Source organism: Pavona decussata, unplaced genomic scaffold (genome assembly GCF_977016875.1).
Source record: "Pavona decussata unplaced genomic scaffold, jaPavDecu1.1 SCAFFOLD_8, whole genome shotgun sequence".
NCBI classification, from domain to species: Eukaryota; Metazoa; Cnidaria; class Anthozoa; order Scleractinia; family Agariciidae; genus Pavona; species Pavona decussata.
This window is the reverse complement of record NW_028145431.1, coordinates 2,710,392-2,731,682: the sequence shown is the minus strand read 5'-3', so window position 1 is coordinate 2,731,682 and position 21,291 is coordinate 2,710,392. Positions and strand designations below refer to the sequence as shown.

At 36.3% G+C, this 21,291-nt stretch overlaps 2 protein-coding genes across 3 annotated transcripts; both read right to left on the bottom strand.

Annotated features, from left to right (window-relative positions):
- Nucleotides 1–816: 816 nt before the first annotated feature.
- On the bottom strand, nucleotides 817–9,536 carry LOC146488938 (cation-dependent mannose-6-phosphate receptor-like). Of its 2 annotated transcripts, XR_014865685.1 has the most exons (8): nucleotides 9,323–9,536; nucleotides 6,935–7,095; nucleotides 6,569–6,678; nucleotides 6,119–6,270; nucleotides 4,325–4,421; nucleotides 3,480–3,533; nucleotides 1,697–3,017; nucleotides 817–1,302 (listed from the first exon to the last, which is right to left on the bottom strand). XR_014865685.1 is itself a non-coding variant. In XM_085114877.1 (7 exons), the coding sequence occupies exons 1-7, from the start codon at nucleotides 9,493–9,495 to the stop codon at nucleotides 2,961–2,963; spliced, it is 804 nt and encodes a 267-aa protein (XP_084971003.1). In that variant the 5' UTR covers nucleotides 9,496–9,536; the 3' UTR covers nucleotides 817–2,960. The 2 variants fall into 2 exon arrangements, 1 of the variants encoding a protein (XP_084971003.1); XM_085114877.1 differs by having other exon boundaries at nucleotides 817–3,017.
- Nucleotides 9,537–11,631: 2,095 nt separating this feature from the next.
- Nucleotides 11,632–20,335, bottom strand: LOC146488937 (cation-dependent mannose-6-phosphate receptor-like). The gene is made up of 7 exons (XM_085114865.1): nucleotides 20,105–20,335; nucleotides 18,503–18,663; nucleotides 18,087–18,196; nucleotides 17,083–17,228; nucleotides 16,224–16,350; nucleotides 15,300–15,353; nucleotides 11,632–14,655 (listed from the first exon to the last, which is right to left on the bottom strand). Exons 1-7 carry the CDS (start codon nucleotides 20,275–20,277, stop codon nucleotides 14,599–14,601), a joined length of 828 nt encoding a protein of 275 aa, XP_084970991.1. The 5' UTR covers nucleotides 20,278–20,335; the 3' UTR covers nucleotides 11,632–14,598.
- Nucleotides 20,336–21,291: the final 956 nt, after the last annotated feature.

Below are 21,291 nucleotides of genomic sequence, written 5' to 3'. Positions count from 1 at the left end.
TCCGCAAGGCGAGAGTTGACTGTACTTTTAGGAAACATGAATACACAAAAAGACTCCCTAAGTGAAACTGGACTTACTGAAGTCTTCAAAATTACACACCATCAAATCACTATTTTGAATGTATACTTTCCAGATTCTTTTTATTAAAGTTCACCTAGCTAGTGTTCTGGTCACATTATCAATTGATCATGTTTTTATAGGTTTGTGTTAGCTTTTACCAAAAATTCGTAAATATATATGGGTGAAGGTTATCACTTTTCCTCCATGTTGTAAAGTACACGTACAGCCAATTACCACAAACCTAGAATACCAGACTTCATTTTCTGCAATGTCCCACAGGATTTCTACAGTCTTGGTTAGCAAATGGAAACCGTTGAGTGAGCTTGAAATTTTGGAGAATATGGTTGAAACATCTTCACGTCTTGAAGAATCTTGGTTTGAAAATTAGGAACAATGGTTAGAAATGCTCAAGTAAAATAGATTCAGACATTATCTGTGGAAATATTTTGAGTTTTAGGACAGGAGTTTTGGCAATTGGCTATCATCATGCCCAGGATGTTCAGGAAAAAGCCAGGAAATTAACAAAGGGGTAATTCTTAGGAAATTAAAACACTGTTAAAAATATTACCAGAAAAGTGCAACATAACTTACCAGTAACTGAGCATGGAATACAAAAGTTATGCAATGGTTTCTTGTGGTATATTCCACCAATATCATGCATTTAAATAGGTAGGGTGTCAGTTTTTTTTCCTTTGGGGGGGGGGGGGGGGGGTTAAAGAGAATAGCAAAATCCAATACAAAATCGCCAACAACAACTGCAAAACAAGGCCTTGTTTAATACATTGCCAAGGTTCTAAAGTAAAAGGCATCTTCTTTTGCTGGACAAAATTATGTTCAACAATGAACTGTACGCATGTGACAAAAGAAACTAATAAACAGGTATATATTTTATCAGCCTGTCTAATGGTCCATTACATGTACAGCTACATTGTATATTCTGAAACAAGTTGCTCAAGTAGATGTACATGGCTCTATACAATGCTGAATGACTTAAACTCAAGGCAACAATCCAATGGAAACTGACCAACAAGATGCCATGAACACGAACTGGCTTGTAACTATAATATTATCTTTCGGCCACTAGAGAAATTCTGAAGAAACTACCTTCAGAGTTAATGCACTCCAAAAAAGGAGACAAGTTATGCATCATGTTACACACAGCTAACACAGTACTTTAATACTGTCCTTTATAAATTCTAGTTACATACTATATACATGTATTGAATTTAATAATTCTTGTAACTAAGGCCCAGTTCAGACGCCGAACTTTTCATGAGCCGAACTTAATTCAAATCAAGGTCGGCACAAATCACGAAAATCCTGCCTTTTGATTCAGACGCCGAACTTAATTAGCCGAACTTAATTTACTTGAAGCAAAACCAATCGAGATGTTGGCGTTTTTTTTTTTTTTTTATTTTCATTTTTTTATTTGAAATACGTTATAATAATTTATGCATTAAGTTCGGCTCATGAAAAGTTTGACGTCTGAATCAAAGCTGTTCCAAAGCCGAAATTCCCGGCTGAGCCGTTCCAAATTGAAACAGCCGTTCTCAACTGATTCAGACGCCAAACTTTCCATGTACTTAATTCGAGGCATTAGGTTCGGCTCATGAAAAGTTCGGCGTCTGAACCGGGCCTAAAACTATTTTGTCCACTGGACAATGTTGAAGAGCTACCAGCTAATTTACATTTTGCTAATAATTTGAAACTCTAGAAAACACTAAAAATTACAAACTATTCTAAACTGCAGGCATTTAAAATCTGGTTACAGTGTCTAAAGCTTAAAGTCAAAATACTTAATAAGTGCCAAATTTCTCCAGATTGTCTAATTTCTCCAGATTGTCTAATCAAATTTAAATGATTATTTTAAGTAATTCTTGACTTTTCTAATGAAACAAAAAAAAGAACAACATTCAAATACTATGAAGTTACAACTCATAATAATATTTTTAAATTTTGAAAGCATAGATATATTTTTCTCCACTGATTTTGTACCTTATAACAGACACAAAAACAAGGGTAAAAAAAGCCCCCCACCTGCACCCCAAACAACGAGTCACACATTATTACAGAAACAGTATGGCTAAAATGATGATTCCCAGTTTGCAAATTGTAATTTGCTGTATTTATAAAACATTCTTTTAGATAAACTGGCTTGGAAATCGTCTTTTGTAAAGTTTTACCATCTGTCAGCGCAGAAAACTGCCAATTTCTTGGTTCTGTTGCATTAAAATGTTCTCAGAATTCAAAATAGTTTTAACGGCTGTTCTATGATATTTGACGTCCACTAAAACACAACTTTATTGTAGTCTTTTGAAGGTGATAAGTTGCATGTCATTGGTAAGCGCTGTTTAAAAATTAATTTTATGCCACATGACATGAAGTGGTGTGAGTGGTGTGAAAAATACCACCTCGAGTCATGTGAGATAAATTCTCAACAAGATTCTGCCCAGGAATCGCAAGTTTTTAATGCTTTCAATTTATGTTTTTGGATCCTGGAAGCTAGATTTTTTTTTCTTAACTTCAAATGACAAGATCAGGGAACGCTTTCTTTTTTCTCAAAAGCTAACTTTTATTTGGCACTTAAAATGTTTTCCCCAGTTGTGTGCCACAGTAATTATGCTTCCACAATAATTATGTTTCCTTGATTGCGGATGCTTCAATCAGTACCTTAATTAAGGTTCAAGTTTCATTTATTTCACACTATTTACACAAAAGTAAAGTATTACAACAGATAATTACAAGATATAAAATTAAATACAGTACGTTAACCGTCCATGTTCGGGAGTAATTTGGCACATCAGTGGGATAGTATGGTGGTTTTAGATTACTCCTTGACATTTGTGCACTAAAAATGATACAGGTATGTCTACAAAATCCTATTTGAAAATTTACAAGCTCTACACCGGTAATAAGGTGTCATCTCCATCATCATCTGCCAGAGTGTCATCCATTGCCTAAGAGGAAAAACATTTAAGACATTTAGAAAATACTGTACTACTGACATTAAAATGACACATGACTGAAAAAACAAATCTTGTTTAGTTTGTTGCAATTTGATGGATGTGGAGAAGCTTGGAGTCTGTAATTCAAATTTAGAATAAATTTTTTAAAAACTCACTTTTATTTAAAAATTAATCATTTTAGTTAAATACACACTCAAACACGTGTAGTATCAATAATACTTCTCTTCCTTTAATCCAAGGCTACATGTACCATTGGGTTGTAATTTAAAGCACATATGCTTAATTCATATTCAAATTCCTGAGACATCAGTGCAAGCTCTCCTCCCCCCCTCCTCCCCAAGAGCTTGCTCGCAGGCTAGCAAATTTAGTGAACATTGTGAGTTCTTAGAAAGCAAATGACTAAGGCGCAACAGAGCTACACAGCCAGCTAGGAGTACAATTTTGTTTTCTTACCTCATATCTTGTTGGATGTGCCTTACAGCACCAACACATAAAATTACACTTGTCCTGCAAATAATACAAAAATTACTGCAATCCAAGCGATGTGAGGTATTCAGCTGGAAGCTGAGGATACAGCTGCTGTAGCTCCTTATATCCTTAACTTCACTTTACTAAAACAAAAAAGGATTACAGGGGAGTACTATTAATCAGTTTTGACCCACACTTGTAAGCGGTGCGTTCAATAAGAATTTTACAGTAACTGTCAAAAATTCTGCACATTGATTGGCTCATAGCTATAACTTGTCTATAACAGTATAGACAATAAAAATTAATGATGTCAGATGTAAGCGCACATGCTTTCTCAATGGAAAATAAAGCCAATTCTGCTCATACCCTTTCCATACATGTATTACTGTAAAAAAAAAACAAAAAAACAAATTAAAGGCAGTTTTCTATGGTCTATATATACTCTCACGGACCTTAAAATGGCACCATGGAATGTTCCAAACTTGGTAGTGACACCACTTAACTATGGCTTGTGGTTCCACTTGAGTTTTGAACATGTCATTTTACGGTCTTTAAGAGACCATACAAAACTGCCGTTGATTTGCTGGCCTGAATTATCAAAAATTCATCTGTATAATATATACAGTTTATTTGTACAAAACTGTAAAATGAAGAATTGCCAGCAGTTTGAACATTCTCGCATCACTTAACTCAAAATACTAAAAAAAGGTCATTCATTTAAAGCCCCCAATTTTCATTATATATTATTCTTGCACTAACAGCAAGTAACTTTCAATACCTTATGCTTACATTAACCTTATAATGCATATATAATTATGCTCAATATTAACCTCACAACTAGGTATTCGTTCCAACCCTCTAGCTCCAGCCAGATATCTCCGGTACAAGAAGCCAAGAAGCAACCAAGCTGTACCATTGACAATCAATCTATGAAAAAACGTGTGAACAATTACCCTGTCAGTTGTGTACAATGATCAATACAGAATTTAAACTATCAGGGCTGGAATTAGAAAAAAATTATAGCCTGACAATTTTTTAACTTTTTTTACCTAACTCTTTAAAGGCCCATGTTCACCCAATAGGCATTGCGCACGTTTATTATTGTTTACAAGCGCTTCTATTGTTTATTCCTGCGATCTGATTGGTTTACCAGAATATTTCTGCTGGGATGAAAGTCCTGGCGTATTCAAAATAAATCAGACCAGGTAAATCGGACTGGTTGATTTCGTTTCAGTCGCTCCGATTTATTTTAATCTCTGCACCTACAAGAAATGTTTACTTCCCAAAGCGCTCAAGTTCTTTGTACTCCTTTGTGTAAAATTCTTGGTGAACGAAAGACAAGGGTTTGGTTCGTTTTTCTACATTATATTCGTTCCTTTGAGCGACGCAGCGAAATTGTCCAACAGTTACAGCTGGCAGCCCTCAACATTAAATAATTTTTGTCCGAAGGTATTAATCCTATTGTTGTATCAGATAAACAGTAATCTTAAAGGGTTCTTTCGATTATTATTGAAGTTGACATGAAAAGCAATTAACAGTGCTGAACTCAATGTTAGCTCAGTTAATATCGCTTTCAAAATTACATATAGCGCCGACGGATCTGGACGTCTATCGTACTGTCATGAAATTATTCCTACCTTTGATGATATAGCAATGATATGCCATGAATGAATCTACAGCTTACCAAGTAAATGAGTATTTTAATTTATTTCCCAGCTGTGCCAATAGGAAAAAACGAAGGAACGCCACCTAGAAAACCATACAGTTTATTATATATCTTCGCAACACTGTTTACATGAAATTATAAAACTTACATGTTAAGGTCAGACATCCGTAGAAATCAGGAACATCGCTACAACAGATGTATGCAATTGGAGACAACAAATCCTCCCGCTTCTTTGTCTCAGAATAAAAGCTATGCAAAGAGTCTCTGAGAGGAATATATTCCTTCGGAATAACAACTGTACAACTGAATGTCAACGGCGAGATGTTACCGATGCGACCGACGATTTTCTGATTTTCCTTTCCTCACGAACACTGTTCTTGAAAATAATGAGCTTAATGAATGTGCATTACTTTCGCTATTTGGTGCTCGCTGGTAATTTTCTGAATTTTCAACTGTGCGAAATTCAGCTCGGCGCTGATGCCTCTTGGATAAACATGGGCCCAGTGATCAGCATCAAAGTTTTTCCTTGTCATATCAATGCTTATTCAACCCCTGAGGTCATGAGAATTAAGGATAATGATCACTCACTGTGAATTTTCTAAACATTTTAATATCTTCTCCCCAATACTTTTATAAGAAGAGTACAGGGACAAGACAGGAGTCAATTTGTTCTTTGATATTAGGGGTTAAAGGGTTAAATCTTGGTTAAGCACAAAGACTTTTCCTGTCTGCATCTATTTTAACTTTCCACATCAACCAGCTTGACAGTTAATTTACTTCCTGGACATTAAGACATCAGCTTAAGATTCTAACCATCAACTGAAGGTACTTGTCAGTTAGAACTTAGTACTAACAAAACATTTTAATATCTTATCCCCCAGTTAGGGATTTTAAGTCAAGTAAGCCAAGTCCCAAAACAAAACAACATTTATTTAATAATTTTATTGTAAATACTCACATGATAAGAATGATAGATACAAGACTCAGATGCTTGGCCTGCACTGATTTAGAGCAAGCAGCATCATTATTCAGTTGAAAAAGGTAGTAACATTCTATTGGATCATCAGTAGTCGATTTATTCCTGTATTCCTCAACAACTCTTATAGATCCCTGTGAAAATAGAAGTACATTGTATTTTCTTGTCTTTCGCAGCATGCAATTTATTTAATTAATTTTATTTGGTTGAGTTTTGTACATGTACGTGTCCTTACCTTTGCTCCAGTATGATCTCAAGGTTACCAATAATATGCATGGATGTCAGGCTAGTTACCATTCTAAAGATCTTTTTTTTTTCTTGTGGTGAAATACATAAATAAATTACTTTAGGAGTATTTTATAAATAAAAGAATATAAAAGCTATTATTATTGTTGCATGTGGAACAAGCACATGTAAAATAAGCATCCTTACCCTCTTCACGCCGGGATCACAAGTCACTAGCACCACAGCAAGTCTTTCTACGTTGTTACAGTGATGTTTATATGGCTCACCATGGAAATATTTAATCATTAGCCAATTACCTACGAGCATTGAATAAAAGAGCACAGTTACTCACTGTAATGATTCACATGTTTAAATGATAATTTTAATAATAATTAATTAAGCAAGGAGAAATCAACTACGTCCAACTTCTCCACAGAAGAGCTGGATTGGACAAGACTGTTAGCCGGTTCATGATGCAAAAACACAGAAACACAACAAAATGAAACTTGCTTGAGGAAGTCACTACACAGACTTAACCACCACAGATACACACATAAATTCTTGATTACTTACTTCCACCAGTAACATGGGCACCATAATATTTTCCTACTGTCACCCATGGTGTCCCTTCTGGCCATTGTTTGCCTAGCTGTTGTACTGCGGTGTCTTCCCTCGTTTCTTTCTGGCAGATTGCTATCTTATATTTATAATCATCATCATCTGTGTAATATATTCTGGGAGGAGGCATAAGACAGTGTAAACAGAAAAGAAGTAGTATAATAATTATTATAATATTTGCTTTTGCAGCCAGAACCAGAACTGTTGTAAAGTAAAAAATAAATCACTTTGTTTATAATGGTATTGACTTAGTGGAGTGCAATATTTTGGTGTGAAATCATATGCATCGGGTAATTTCAAGCGTGAGTGCGATTTGAAATCACAAGTATGATTTCAGACCAAAATTGATGGACTGTAAGAAGGATGCAGTTTAGAGCAAAAAAGTAAGTGTGATTTGTGAATAAATTGCACTGGTGTGAGCCAAGGACCACCAGTAATTTTAAAATGGGTGTAATAAAAGTGTGAATGTATTTAGCCCAGAACAATAATTATTATAATATTATAATTTATCATAATTATTGGAGACACTATCCAGATCAAATAAATACCCGCATCTCTCCTCAAAATTTCAATTTGCCTCTCGTTCAGGCAATTCAAATTAAAACAGAAGATTGCACCGCATGGAATGTACTCAGAGGCCAACAAGATTCTGTTTTAGAACTGCGGACTTTGGGCTTCAATTTTCATCACTTTTTCTTTTAGACCCTGTAACAGTTTAGCCTGGGATGACTGCTCTGACTTTCTTTATTTCTTTGGTGCTCCCATGCACAAAAGAAATGGATTCCTTTCGATCCACAATGTCCTTATCAACGCGGGAGAGATGAATCTCGATATCCGAGACCAACTCCAATAATTTTGAGATAGAGACATCACTCTCATCACTAACTTTAAGTGATTTTAACCATCTTTGGAATTGGCTTCAAAGACGTACTAGAAATTGAATTATTTAAGGATTTCGAGGGAGGTTTTTTTGATGACTCTGTCATCCTGATACCTGATGCTGAAAATGTTCATCTGAGCATACAGTCGAACCTCCCTTTGCGACCACCTCTCGTAAGCGACCACCTCTCATTGGCGAATACTTTTCCAAAATACCAAAAGTTTTCGAATCAAATCAGTATTAATAGTTGAAACCTCTCATAGGCGTCCACCTCTCGTAAGCGACCACCTCTCGTAATAATATTATTATTAGCGACCACTTTTAGAGATGATTGTTTATAATTTTAACCACTTGATGCACAATCTGCTGTAATCTCTCACAGGCGGAAATCGAAAAATGTGTCGCTGTAACATATTGGCTATATCACTACAGCAGACGGCGTAAATCTCACAGTTGAAGCTACCAGAAGTGTTTCCGGATACAGCTTAGCATTGAAACAATTTATTGATAAAATACATGTGCACTATACTTCACACTGAAATAAACTTTAATCAGATTGAATCTCTTGTAGGAAAAAACTCTCTTATCTTGTATCGTTCTTATCTTTTCGCTTATGTTCCGTTCCCTGAAAAATTTAGACGGCGCCAGCTGGAGTAATAAAAGAGTCAAGTTTCTTTCACAATAATTGTCTTAATTACTGTATAAAGTAATATCTGCGAGATTCAAACAATAATCACCATAGACCCTCAGATTTTTTGCCTAGAATAATTTTGGACCAGTCTTAATATACTTGTAGCTAAGAAAAGTTATCACTATGGGTTTCGATAAGCACTGGCAAAAGGCTTAGATCTCCGCAATAACCAATTTATGTTACAAATTGCCCGAAATTTAGACCCCCTGTGGTCTGACCTCTCGTAAGCAACCACCTCTCGTAAGCGACCATATATCCTTGATATTATGGATGGTCACTTGCGGGAGGTTCGACTATATCCCAGGGGGGGGAGGGGGGTACTCCCAAAAAAATTGGATAGGGGTGTGTGGCATGCTTCCCAAAACCCTAGCTTACCCTATTTATGACCAACATCTGCGATTTTCCCTACCCTTTTTATGACATGACCAAAAATTTGATACCCTACTTATGAACTGATGGTGTCTGGTCAACTTCAGTTTAAAAACCCCTGGAGCCCAGCGCGTGACCGGAGCGCGTGACAAGCCGAATTCAAGACTAGAGTGTGGAAAAATCGATACCCTATTTATTACCAAAGCGGCTGAAAAACCATACCCATATAAGGGAGTACCCCCCCCCCCCCCCGGACTGTATTTGCTATCACTGATCTATTTACCGTTCAACTCCCCGACAAACAACCCTTTTATACAATGCATACGCAACCTAGCACTTTCTGTGCATTAAAAGTAAAATATAAAGCTTAAGTTTAATTAAATCTAAACACGTTTGTTCTTACTCTTGGTTGGCGAGTTTCTGCACTCTGTCGTTCACATCGCTTGGGTCGCTTCCTTGATGCTTCGGGCAAGTAACTCCTCGAGTAGACTGTGAGGTTGGCTCAGAAAGCACAGAAGGCAAGAAAAGACTCAAACAGAGCAAGCAAGCTTTAAAAGAGGCTGTTAACAGATCCATAACTCGAAACTATTAATCGCCGCAGCAATTCATTTCCTCATGCCAGGCTACCAAGCTGTACAAAATTTGCCCCTAGTGGCTATGAGTAGGTCATGTAACTGTCACACCATTTCACGTGATCAGCGAAGAATGTCGCGAAATTTACAGATAAGCGGAAGAAGTTTTACACTACGTTTCGATGACTCCATGTCATTTGCAAGTGAAAAGAAAATGAAATTGACAACTTGATATAATTATACCTTGCAAGGCGATAAAACGTAAAATATGCATGTAAAGGTGACAAATTTAAATAAATAGTTTTGCGCGTATGGAGTCTGGTTGTGTGTTCAAGCATGGCCTTTTCTTCTTTATGAATAACATTTCATAAATCAGACAGTCCAGTTTTCCGTTGCACTTCTTTAAAACGGAAAGTTGTCGGTGGTCGCCGATGGTTTCCAGAGCGTGATCGTTCTTTAAGTGCTTGCCGATTGCCGCATAACGGTGTTCGTCAATACGTTGGTGTAAATGTCGGCTGGTGTAGCCGACATACACTGCATCACACAGATCCCATTTATAATTGTACACAACGCATTGTTGGCTAATTATAGGTGGTTTTGGCTCGCACATCTTGAGGTCTTCACATATTTTGCGACTCTTGGAACACAGGTTGAAGAGTGCGATCGATTTTGTTGCTTAGATCTGATAATTGTTTCTTCACTGCGTCAGCTGACTTTTGATCTTTGAAAAGGCAAAACTATTCGGTGAACAGTATTTTCGTTGGTGGACTGAGCTTGCACTTCAGGGTTTTCAGACCGCACTGAGGTGACAAAGTGACAGATAGTGGGCTTGATGAGGCTGTCGGGGTACTTGAGGTTAGTAAACATCACCGTGACGGATGATCGCATTCAGATTTAAAGGACTCCCAGGTGGATGACAGGTGGAACGCACGATTTAACATGGTCTTGAGTGGCAATTTCTTGTAACTTTTATATAAAAGATACAAGAAATCGCTGACTTTGACGCATTGTTAAAGGATAAGAAGTTTCGGTCAACAAAAACGTACAGATGTCTTGATATGCTTGAAAAGTTTGAAATGCACGAAGCCAACAGAAAACAACTGAGTCGCGTCTATCAAGCCATGTGTCATTCAAGGCGCACTGCGGGCAGCAGACGACTGACTAAAAGAGCCAATCACAGATTAGTTAAGAGTTAGCCAATAAAAAGTGCTAGTGGCCTTTTATCGAACCTTACCAGATCTCACAGCTCAGCACAAATTCGAAGGAGATCTGGGTACGAGAAAGAAATATATGATTTTTTTTAATATAATACGCATTAATGAATTAATTATTTTGAGGCACAGCGAAGGAGCATCCTTACGGCAGGGGAAGAGTCCACCTTGTAACATACTCATTGAGTCTAATCTTGTTCCATATTTCGTTTTATATTTTCCTTGTCTTTATTCTTTTCTTTTAATCAAACCGTAAACAAAACTAAGCACATGTCATTCCACAAGCCTCTTCAAAAGTTCAAAAGTGATGAATCCTCAAATGTTCACAGCAATTCACACATAAACTATTACTGAAACATCTTGCAAAATCCTTGCTGGGACATTTCGATGTTCAAGTAAAAAGCGACATAAGTCTGGTGCGTAGCGAATGGCCCGACCAAATGATTGAAGTTTGTAACTAACCAGAAGCGTATCACCTTCAAGGTTATGTGCTTTCTTTCGGTCAACCGTAAAACCTGCCATTCCAGAGGCTTCAGCTCAATTCCAGTTTGCAAAGCTTTAAGATTGCCGACTTATCATCCTGTTACTTTGTTCACATTTACTCCTCTGCATGCGCAGTTCCAATAAGAAGAGAAATTAGCCTGGCTTGCAGGAAGACGTGAAGAATAAAGCATAGACTGAGAATATTGTATATTCAAATTATTAAATTAAAAGTATTCGGGTTGGTAAGTTATTCATTGTGAATGCTGCTCGATTCGCAAAGCTACAAGGCACCAAGACCGAGTTTTTCGAAGCCCGATTAAGCTAATCCTGGGTCAACGTGAACTATAACTCAAGTTTCATTACTAATCAATAGGGATTTTTTAATGGGAGGGGGGGGGGGGGTTAAAGAGAATAGCGAAATCCAATACAATCTCGCCAACAACATCTGCAAAACAAGACCTTGTTTAATGAATTGCAAAGGGTCTCAAATAAAAGGCACCTTCTTTTGTTGGACTAAATTACACTCAACAATGAACTATACGTGACAAAAGAAATTAATAAACATGTATTTTATCAGTCTGTCCAATGGTCCAACACATGTACAACTGTATTCTGAAACAAGTTGCTCAAGTACTGCTGTAGATGTACACGTATACAATGCCGACGGACTTAAACTTAAGGCAACAATCCAATGGAAATTGACTAACAAGATGCCATGAACACGAACTATAATATGATATTGCAGAAATTCTGAAGAAACAACCTTCAGAGTTAATTTGCTCCAACAAAGGAGACAAGTTATACATCATGTTACACACAGCTAGCACTGTCCTTTATAAATTCCAGTTTCATACTATGCATATATTGATATAATTATTGTAACTAAAACTATTTTGTCCACTGGACAATGTTGAAGAGCTACCAGCTAAGTCAATACTATTACTATTGTCAGAATTCTTTTTTGGTACTCTTTCACAGTGCACCTGATAACTACACAAATCAATGAGAATGATGTATTATTCAAAGTGACACAGGCATACTCGGAAAAAAGGAAATCCGAGTGCTCCTATCAGGAGTCGAACCTAAGACCTACACAAATCAAGGTATTAGACGGCTACCTTCAGATTCTAGTACGACTATGACAATGGCACTTGACTGCAAGTTTTTAGCGAAGTACTAAGAAGAGATATATTCCAGAAAGCTTCAGTTTACTCTTTGAGAGAGACAAACTTAAACACAATAATTATTGTTTGGAATGATGATAGCTAAGTCCTTTAATTTGTGATTCCAAAAAGATGAGATCAACTACGTTTCCAGGACTTGTTTTTGTCACTACAATGTTCTCACAAAAACTTGTGGTTAACTGATGGTAAACTAAACTCTTTTTTCCTGCCAAAATGACACTGGTTTATACGCGCACACTCCTTCTCTAATGGAGAAACTTGTACTCATACCCTTACTTGAACTAGAATCTAAAGGTACCTTAAATAATTAATAGTTGTCTTAACCCCTGGTGAACTTTTCATTTATTCTAATGACTTACATGTAAATGTTTAAGCAGTGATACTGTAAGAAAAATATTGGATGCTGGTCCGTACTGTGCTTAGATGGTTATGTTACTGAATACAGAAGAGAATGCAAGAAGATGTTTCTATGCAGATCACCTTCTGTAAAACCTCTTTCTCAAAACAGAAACACCATACTTATGAAAAATGTTGAATAGTTCATAAAAAAGACATTCCAAAGTCCTGCTTGTTTCCCTTAAAGGGGCATTGTCACAATGATCTTGCTGCATTTTGGTCAAAACTGCTCTATTTGACAGATAACCATTTTTCTAAGATACAATTGCTGTTAGAGCGCCAGGGAGGAAATATTAGGAATTTCTCCAGGGAAAAACAAACTGTAAACAGTTTTTAGCGACTTCTCTAGTCATCCACAGCCAAACATAATACTAGTTTCTGTGCAGTAGTAGGGTTATTGTTAACAAAACTGAACCATTATTTTAACATTTCCACTGATTCAAATATGTTTTTTGGCTAAGTATTCAAAGTAACACAAAAAATGAGTGATACTGCCCCTTTTAAGTGTGTAACGCTTTAAACCCCAATAACAAACATTCAATCGCATCTATTCTTCACCCTTCTCCAAATAGTTAGAAATATGTATATTCTTATTCACTAATTTGGAGAATTTGTTTAAACATAAAGGACGGTGCCTACTTTTGTTACTTCGCATGTGTTCTGCGCATCTCAAGATACTTGGATTCCCTATGGGTGGTACCTACTAATACAGGGATATTTTTGCATGGTTTAAAACTATGTGGAGAAAGTAGAACTTTGCAAGTGCTCTTGGTTACCCCCAATTTTCTTTTTGGATTCTGATAGTCCTTGCTACAGTGTAAGATCTGCTTTTCCCCCATACTCATAACCCACGCAAAAATACTTTGGTATTAGTAGGCACTGTTCTTAAGATTATGTGATGATCATTTTCTCTATTCTCATAACCCAGCAATGATTGAAAAATGAGATTCTTGTCAGCACTGAGACTTAAAGGATAACAAAAGAGGCTTCTATGCTATTTGAAACTCTATATAAAACACTAAAAATTACAAACTATTCTAAACTGAAGGCATTTAAAATCTGGTGACAGTGTCCAAAGCTGAAAGTCCAAATACTTAAGTGCTTAATTTCTCCAGATTTTCTAATTTAAATGCTTATTTTAAGTAATTCTTGACTTTTCTTACTAACAAAACATAAAAAAGAACAACATTCAAATACTATGAAGTTACAACTCATAATTTTTAACGCATGCTTAGATATATTTTTCTCCACTGATTTAGTACCTTCCACTCCACATCGTGTTTTACGAAAGAAAGACACAAAGACAAGGGTAAAGCCCAACCCCCCCCCCCCCTTCCCTGCCCAATTACATGTGACCTACTGTCTTCAAAAGAGTTGGATAAAGTTACGTTTTTGAGGTTGTCAATTAAAGAAAAGCTGTTGAAATATTATTTTGAATTCTGACAAGATTCCAAAAAGGCAACCCAACAAAAAAGTAAGAATTTTACCTCACCGAGAGAGGGTAAACTTCATTTAAATTGGTTTCCAAGCCAGATCAAGGTAAAATAAAAGGTACTTTTGAATTAGAAATTTCAATTTTCACTGCATGTGATAATTTGCTCACTTGCACTTAAAATGTTTTCCCCAGTTGCGTGCCACAGAAATAATGCTTCCTCAATAATTATGTTTCCTTGATTGCGGGTGCTTCAATCAGTACCTTAATTAACTGTCCATGTTCGAGAGTGATTTGGCACATCAGTGGGATAGTATGAGGGTTTTAAATTACTCCTTGACATTAGGGCACTCCAAAGATACAGGTACATCCACAAAAACCTATTTTAAAATTTACAACCTCTACATTGGTAATAAGGTGTCATCTCTATCGTCATCTGCCAGAGCGTCATCCATTGTCTACGAGGAAAATTTTTTTAAAACATTTAGAAAATACTACCGACATTTAAATGACACATGACTATAAAAAACAAATCTAGTTTAGTTTGTTGCAATTTGATGGATGTGAAGAAGTTTGGAGACTGTAATAGACCCATTCGGCTAACCCAATTTTGTACCCAATTCAAATCCCCCGGGGTTAAGATTCTTTGTTTATCGCATTTGCATTATAATGTAGCATTCACATTTAAATGATATGGAAATACTTAGAACAAAACATTTTATGCCCAAAGGATTTGAATTGGGTATAACATTGCGTTAGCCGAATAGGTCTATACAAATGCAGAAATTATAAATTTTTAAAAACTCTCAATTTAAAAGTTAATAATTTTAGTTAAGACACACTAAAACATGTGTAGTATCAATGATACTTCTTTTCCTCTAATCCAAGGATACCATTGGGTTGTAATTTAAAGCACATATGCTTTCATATTCAAATTCCTGAGATATTGCTGCAAGCTCTCCTTCTTCCCCCCCCCCCCCTCCCCCAAAGAGCTTGCTCGCAGGGTAGCAAATTTAGTGCACATTGTGAGCTCTTAGTAAGCAAATGACTAAGGCACAACAGAGCTACACAGCCAGCTACACGAGTTCATTTGTCTTCTCACCTTGTATCTTGTTGGATGTGCCTCAGAGCACCGACACATAAAATTACACCCGTCCTGAAAATAATACAAAAATTAATGCGATCCAAGCGATGTGAGGTATTCAGCTGCAAGCCAAGGATAGCTCCTTATGTGCAAGAGATACATGTACAACATATCCTTAACTTCACTTTACCAAAACAAAAAGGATCACAGGAAAGTATTGTTTACAGGTTTTGATCCACACAAGTGGTACTTTCAATAAGAATTTTACAATAACTGTCAAAATTCCTGCACACTGATTGGCTCGTAGCTATTATCTATAACAGTACAGACAATAAAAATGATGTCAGATGTACAGTACATGTAACGCACACACGCTTTCTCAATAGAAAATAAGGTCAACTCCACTGTATATTTTCCATGTTATTGTCAAAAACAAATTGATGGCAGTTTTCTACAGTCTATACTCTGACGGACCTTAAAATAAGGCTATAAAATGTTCCAAACTAGGCAGTGAAACCACTCAACTGCGGGCTCATGGTTCCACTTGAGTTTTGAACATTTTTATGATGTCATTTTACAGTCTATAAGAGTACAGACCATAGAAAACTGCCATCGATTTGCTAATAAGCACTGGTAAGACTAATAAGACCATTCATACCACACTCTCAAAGACGCATGAAGACTTGAGTTGGGCTGTGTTAAAAAAAATTCCATCTGCATAATATTATCTAGTTCATAGGTACAAAAACTTCTCAGCACTTCCAACATTCTTGCATCACCTCACTCAAGATACTGAAAACAGTCATGCATTTAAAGCCCCCAATTTTCATATATTATTCTTGCACTAACAGCAAGTGACTTTCAATTCCTCATGCTTATATTAACCTCTCACTGATACAGTGTACTGCAGAACGTAACCATCCAAAACAAAAAACGACTTACAGCTTGCAAACTTCCACAGTCTCTCCAGAAATCATAATTAGGTATTTGTTCCAACCCTTTAGCGCCAGCCACATATCTCTGGTACAAGAAGCCAAGAAGCAAGTAAGCTGTACCAACAACAATCAATCTATGAAAAAAGTGTGTGAACAATTAACCAGTCAGTTATGTACAATGATCAATACAGATTTAAACTACAGTCAACTCCTGATAACTTGAACCCTTGCTAACTCATTTTCTATATAATTTTATCCTCGATAACTCGAACTCCCGATAACTCGAACCTTTTTCAATTTCCCTTGAAGGTTCGAGTTATCGGGAGTAGACTGTATCAGGGCTCGAAATAGAAAAAAATGATAGCTGGCCATTTTTTTAAACTTTTTTTAACTGTAAAAGCCCTACAGTGATCAGCATCAAATTTCTCCTTGTAGTATCAATGCTCATTCAACCCCTGAGGTCATGAGAATTAAGGATATGATCACTCACTGTGAATTTTTTTTAACATTTTAATAACTTCTCCGCGGTACTTTTATGAGAAGAGTACAGGGACAAGAAAAGAGAATTTGTTCTTTGATATTAGGGGTTAAAGGGTTAAATCTTGGTTAAGCACAAAGATTTTTTTCCTGTCTGCATCTATTTTAACTTTCCACATCAATCAAGGCTACATGTATCTCACTTGACAGTTAATTTACTTCCCAGACAAAGACATCAACTTAAGATTCTAACCATCAAGGTACTTGTCAGTTAGAACTTAGTACAAAACATTATGATATCTTATCCCCCAAGTTGGGGATAAGTATTTTAAGTCAAGTAAGCCAAGTCCCAAAACAAAATAACATAATAATTTTGTTGTAATACTCACATGATGAGCATGATTGATCCAGGACTCAGATGCTTGGCCTGCACTGAGCAAGCAGCATCATTATTTAATTCAAACAGATAGTAACATTCTAGTGGATCATCAGTAGTCGATTTATTCCTGTATTCCTCAACAACTCTTATAGATCCCTGTGAAAATAGAAAATAATACAGTGTATTTTCTCGTCTTTCAAAGCATGTAATAATTCATTAAATTGATTTTACTTGGTTGAGTTTGTGCGTGCCCTTACCTTTGCCCCAGTATGATCTCAAGGTTACCATATCCATCGATGTAGTTTACCATTCTAAAAACCTTTTTATTTCTTGAGGTCAAATACATAAATAAATTACTTTAGGAGTACAGTAGAACCCCGGTAACTCGAACGAGGATAACTCGAACTCCCACTCTAACTCGAACTGAGTCTCAATTCCCTGTAATTTGACCCAACTTTTCAGTCATTTTTACTCAGTTAACTCGAACTCGGATAACTCGAAAACCCCGCTAACCCAAACTAAATTTTGTTTCCCTTGATCAAAATTTGAATTTGAATTTCTGGTTCTTATAACTCGCCACGGATGCCCAGTGAGATATCCCATTAGTTTTTCTTATCGTGTGATCGAATTCTAACACTAGAACAAAGACTGGATGATGCAAAAGGGAACATAAATTGAGTGTATTAAATAAACTAAGTTACAGTCGCAGTATTGCATTGTCGTAAGAATGCATAATCATTACAGTTGTTACAAAATGTATTAGTTTCTCGTGAAACAAGTTTAATTTGCACTTTATTGTATACCGAAGTGCTGAAAATCAATAACTATTAATTATTAACCTGGAAAATTGAATATTTTAATCGACCCCGATAACTCGAAACCCCGCTAACTCGAACAGTTTTTCGTTCCCCTTCAGAGTTTGAGTTACCGGGGTTCTACTGCATTTATTTAAAAAAAGAATATAAAAGATAACTGTGCATGTGGAACAAGCACGTGTGAAATAAGCATCCTTACCCTCTTCACGCCAGGATCACAAGTGACTAGCACCACAGCAAGTCTTTCTACGTTGTTACAGTGATGTTTATATTGCTCACCATGGAAATATTTAATCATAAGCCAATCACCTGTGAACATTACATAAAAGAGCACAGTTACTCACTGTAATGATTCACATGTTTAAATAATAATTCTAATAATAATAAAGCAAGGAAAAATCAACAGCCTCCACCTCCTCCAAAGAAGAGATGGATTGGACAAGACTGTTAGCCGGTTCATGATGCAAAAACACAGAAACACAACAAAATGAAACTGTCTTGCTTGAGGAAGTCGCTACACAGACTTAACCACCACAGATACACACAGAGCATGTATAATGAGATTTGTTATATTATAACTTATTATTTCTGTTAGACATGAATTTGATTACTTACTTCCACCAGTAACATGGGCACCATTATATTTTCCTACTGTCACCCATGGTTTCCCTTCTGGCCAATTTTTGCCTAGCTGTTGTACTGCGGTGTCTTCCCTCCTGTCTTTCTGGCAGATTGCTATCTTATATTTATAATCATCATCATCTGTGTAATATATTCTGGGAAGAGGCATAAGACAGTGTAAACAGAAAAGAAGTAGCTATTATAATATTTGCTTTTGCAGCCAGAACCAGAACTGTTATAAAGTAAAAAATAAATCACTTTATTTGTAATGGTAACTGACTGAGTGGAGTGCAATTTGGTATGAAATCACCTGTATGCGTGATTTCAAGTGCAAGTTCGATTGGAAATCACAAGTATGATTTCAGACCAAAATTGCATGCAAACTTCAATTACCACTTTATTACACCTATTTTGAAATCACAACGTTTTTTAGTCAACATTAATATTTTATTTTTATTATTTCATTTTCATTTTGATGGACTAAAAACAAGGATGCGATTTAGAGCAAAAAATAGTGGGATTTGTGAATAAATTGCAGTGTTGTAAGCCAATCAGATTGCAAGGGTCACAAGTGATTTCAAAGTGGGTGTAATAACAGTGTGAATGTATTTAGTGCAGAACAATAATAATAATTATTGGAGACACTTTCCAGATCAAATTGGAATTTAGAAGTGTTGGTTTTTTAGGACTGTTCCAAAAATATGCCCATCTCTCCTCGAAAACAGAATAAGTGGTCTGCCCCTTGTTTGTATGGCTTCACTGAAAGACACCTTGGTGAGTTACAATTTTTTTTCTACCGTTGGCTGCCAAAAAATGTTGCAGTTTTATTAACCAGGGTTGTCACAAAGTTTTGAAATAGGCATTATTGTTGGAGTTGGCGGCTGATTTTGCAAGCCAAGATCATGATGTACACTGTAGACGGTGATTGTTGTCAGCTTCCAGCTACTTTTGACAACCCTTATTGACTGCAATGTTATTTGAATTTTAAATCTGGATGCCCAAGCAGATTTACAAGCTACCCACGACAAGGTTCATTTCAGAACTGATACCATAAATCCAGGTTCATACTCTTTCTCAGTCAGGAAATCTACAACAATGTTGATCAAGGACAGTATGTTTTGAAAATCTACACATTCAGTTCAACTAAATTCTGGTTTATAAGGACTTTCAAGCTCGTGTTAGAGCAAAGATGAACAAACCACTAGAATTATGGATGACTAAAAAAAGTTAAGCGTGACGAAATGAACGCAGCTTATTTGTAATATGCAATTCTATACTTGCTACATTTTGTACATTCTTAAAGTCCTAAAAATACGAATGACAGTTACTTGTACACGTCACAATAAACTTAACTCTTAATCAATATGCAGTTCTGTGTAAAGCTGACTTGCAGCGAATCCCACGATTTAATTTGACATTAATTATATATTATACAGTACAACGTTCATCTGAGCATTGCTTTCACTGATCTATTTACTGTTCAACTCCCCGATAAACAAGCCTTTTATACAATGCATACGCAACCTAGCACTTTCCGTGGATAAAAGTAAAATATAGAGCTTTAGCTTAATTAAATCTAAACACGTTTGCTCTTACTCTTGGTTGGCGAGTTTCTGCACTCTGTCGTTCACATCATTGGGGTCGCTTCCTTGATGCTTCGGGCAAGTAACTCCATTAGTAGACTGTGTGGTTGACTCAGAAAGCACAGAAGGCAAGAAAAGACTCAAACACAGCAAGCAAGCTTTAAAAACGACTGTTAACAGATCCATAACTCGAAACTAAAACGCCGCAGCAATCAACTAAAGTTCTGTTCCTCATGCCAGGCTACCAAGCTGTACAAAATTTGCCCCTAGTGGTTATGGGTAGGTCATGTGTTTGTCACACGATTCCACGTGATCAGCGAAGAATGTACAGAAGTCCAATATCATTCAAAATTACTGAAGGAGAAAATATGACGCATTGTTAAAGGGTAAGAAGTTTCGGTCAACAATAAAGTACAGTGGTTTTGATCTGCTTGGAAAGTTTGAAATGTGCGAAGCCAACAGAAAACAACTGCCTCGCGTCTATCAAGCCACGTGTCATTCAAGGCGCACTGCGGGCAGCAGACGACTGAAGAAAAGAGCCAATCACAGATTAGTTAAGAGTTAGCCAATAAAAAGTGCTAGTGGCCTTTTTTCGAACCTTACCATGTACAGATCTCACAGTTCAGCACAAATTCGAGGGAGATCTGGGTACGAGAATTAAAAAAGTATCATTTTTTAGAATAATGCGCATTAATTAATAATGGTAATTGAACTGAGTGGAGTGCAATTTGGTCTGAAATCATATGCGTGATTTAAGAATCGAACGAGCGCGCAGCGCGAGTTCGATTTGAAAACACAAGTATGATTTCAGACCAAAATTGCACGACGCAAAGTTCAATTAATTATTAATTAATTTATTTATTTATTACACCCATTTCGAAATCACTGGTGATCCTTGCAATCTGATTGGCTCTCAACAGTGTGATTTATTCACAAATCGCACCGTTTTTTGCTCTAAATCGCACCTTTTTTTTAGCCAATCAAAATGAAAATGAAATAATAATAACCAATCAAATTTCATGGCTTAGCTGCACTAACCAGTCAGATTGCAGAAAAATATAGGGCAAAAAAAGGTCATTTGTGGGAAATTTTGCAATTTCTGTTGTCCAAATTTCTCCTTTTCCAGATAAAAATGGATGAATTCAATATTGACAAACAAACTCTGTGATTTCAAAATGAGTGTAATAAAGTGGCAATTGA

Excerpts from the sequence above, each read along its gene's own strand:
- LOC146488938 (XM_085114877.1), bottom strand. The coding sequence starts at position 9,495 with ATGGATCTGTTAACAGCCTCTTTTAAAGCTTGCTTGCTCTGTTTGAGT. Across the intron at positions 6,271-6,568 it reads GTGATCCCGGCGTGAAGAGG|GGATCTATAAGAGTTGTTGA; the intron begins GTAAGGATGCTT and ends CTATTTTCACAG. Across the intron at positions 4,422-6,118 it reads GTATCTATCATTCTTATCAT|ATTGATTGTCAATGGTACAG; the intron begins GTGAGTATTTAC and ends GTTTTTTCATAG.
- LOC146488937 (XM_085114865.1), bottom strand. The coding sequence starts at position 20,277 with ATGGATCTGTTAACAGTCGTTTTTAAAGCTTGCTTGCTGTGTTTGAGT. Across the intron at positions 16,351-17,082 it reads GGATCAATCATGCTCATCAT|ATTGATTGTTGTTGGTACAG; the intron begins GTGAGTATTACA and ends CTTTTTTCATAG. Across the intron at positions 14,656-15,299 it reads CACATCCAACAAGATACAAG|ACAATGGATGACGCTCTGGC; the intron begins GTGAGAAGACAA and ends TTTTCCTCGTAG.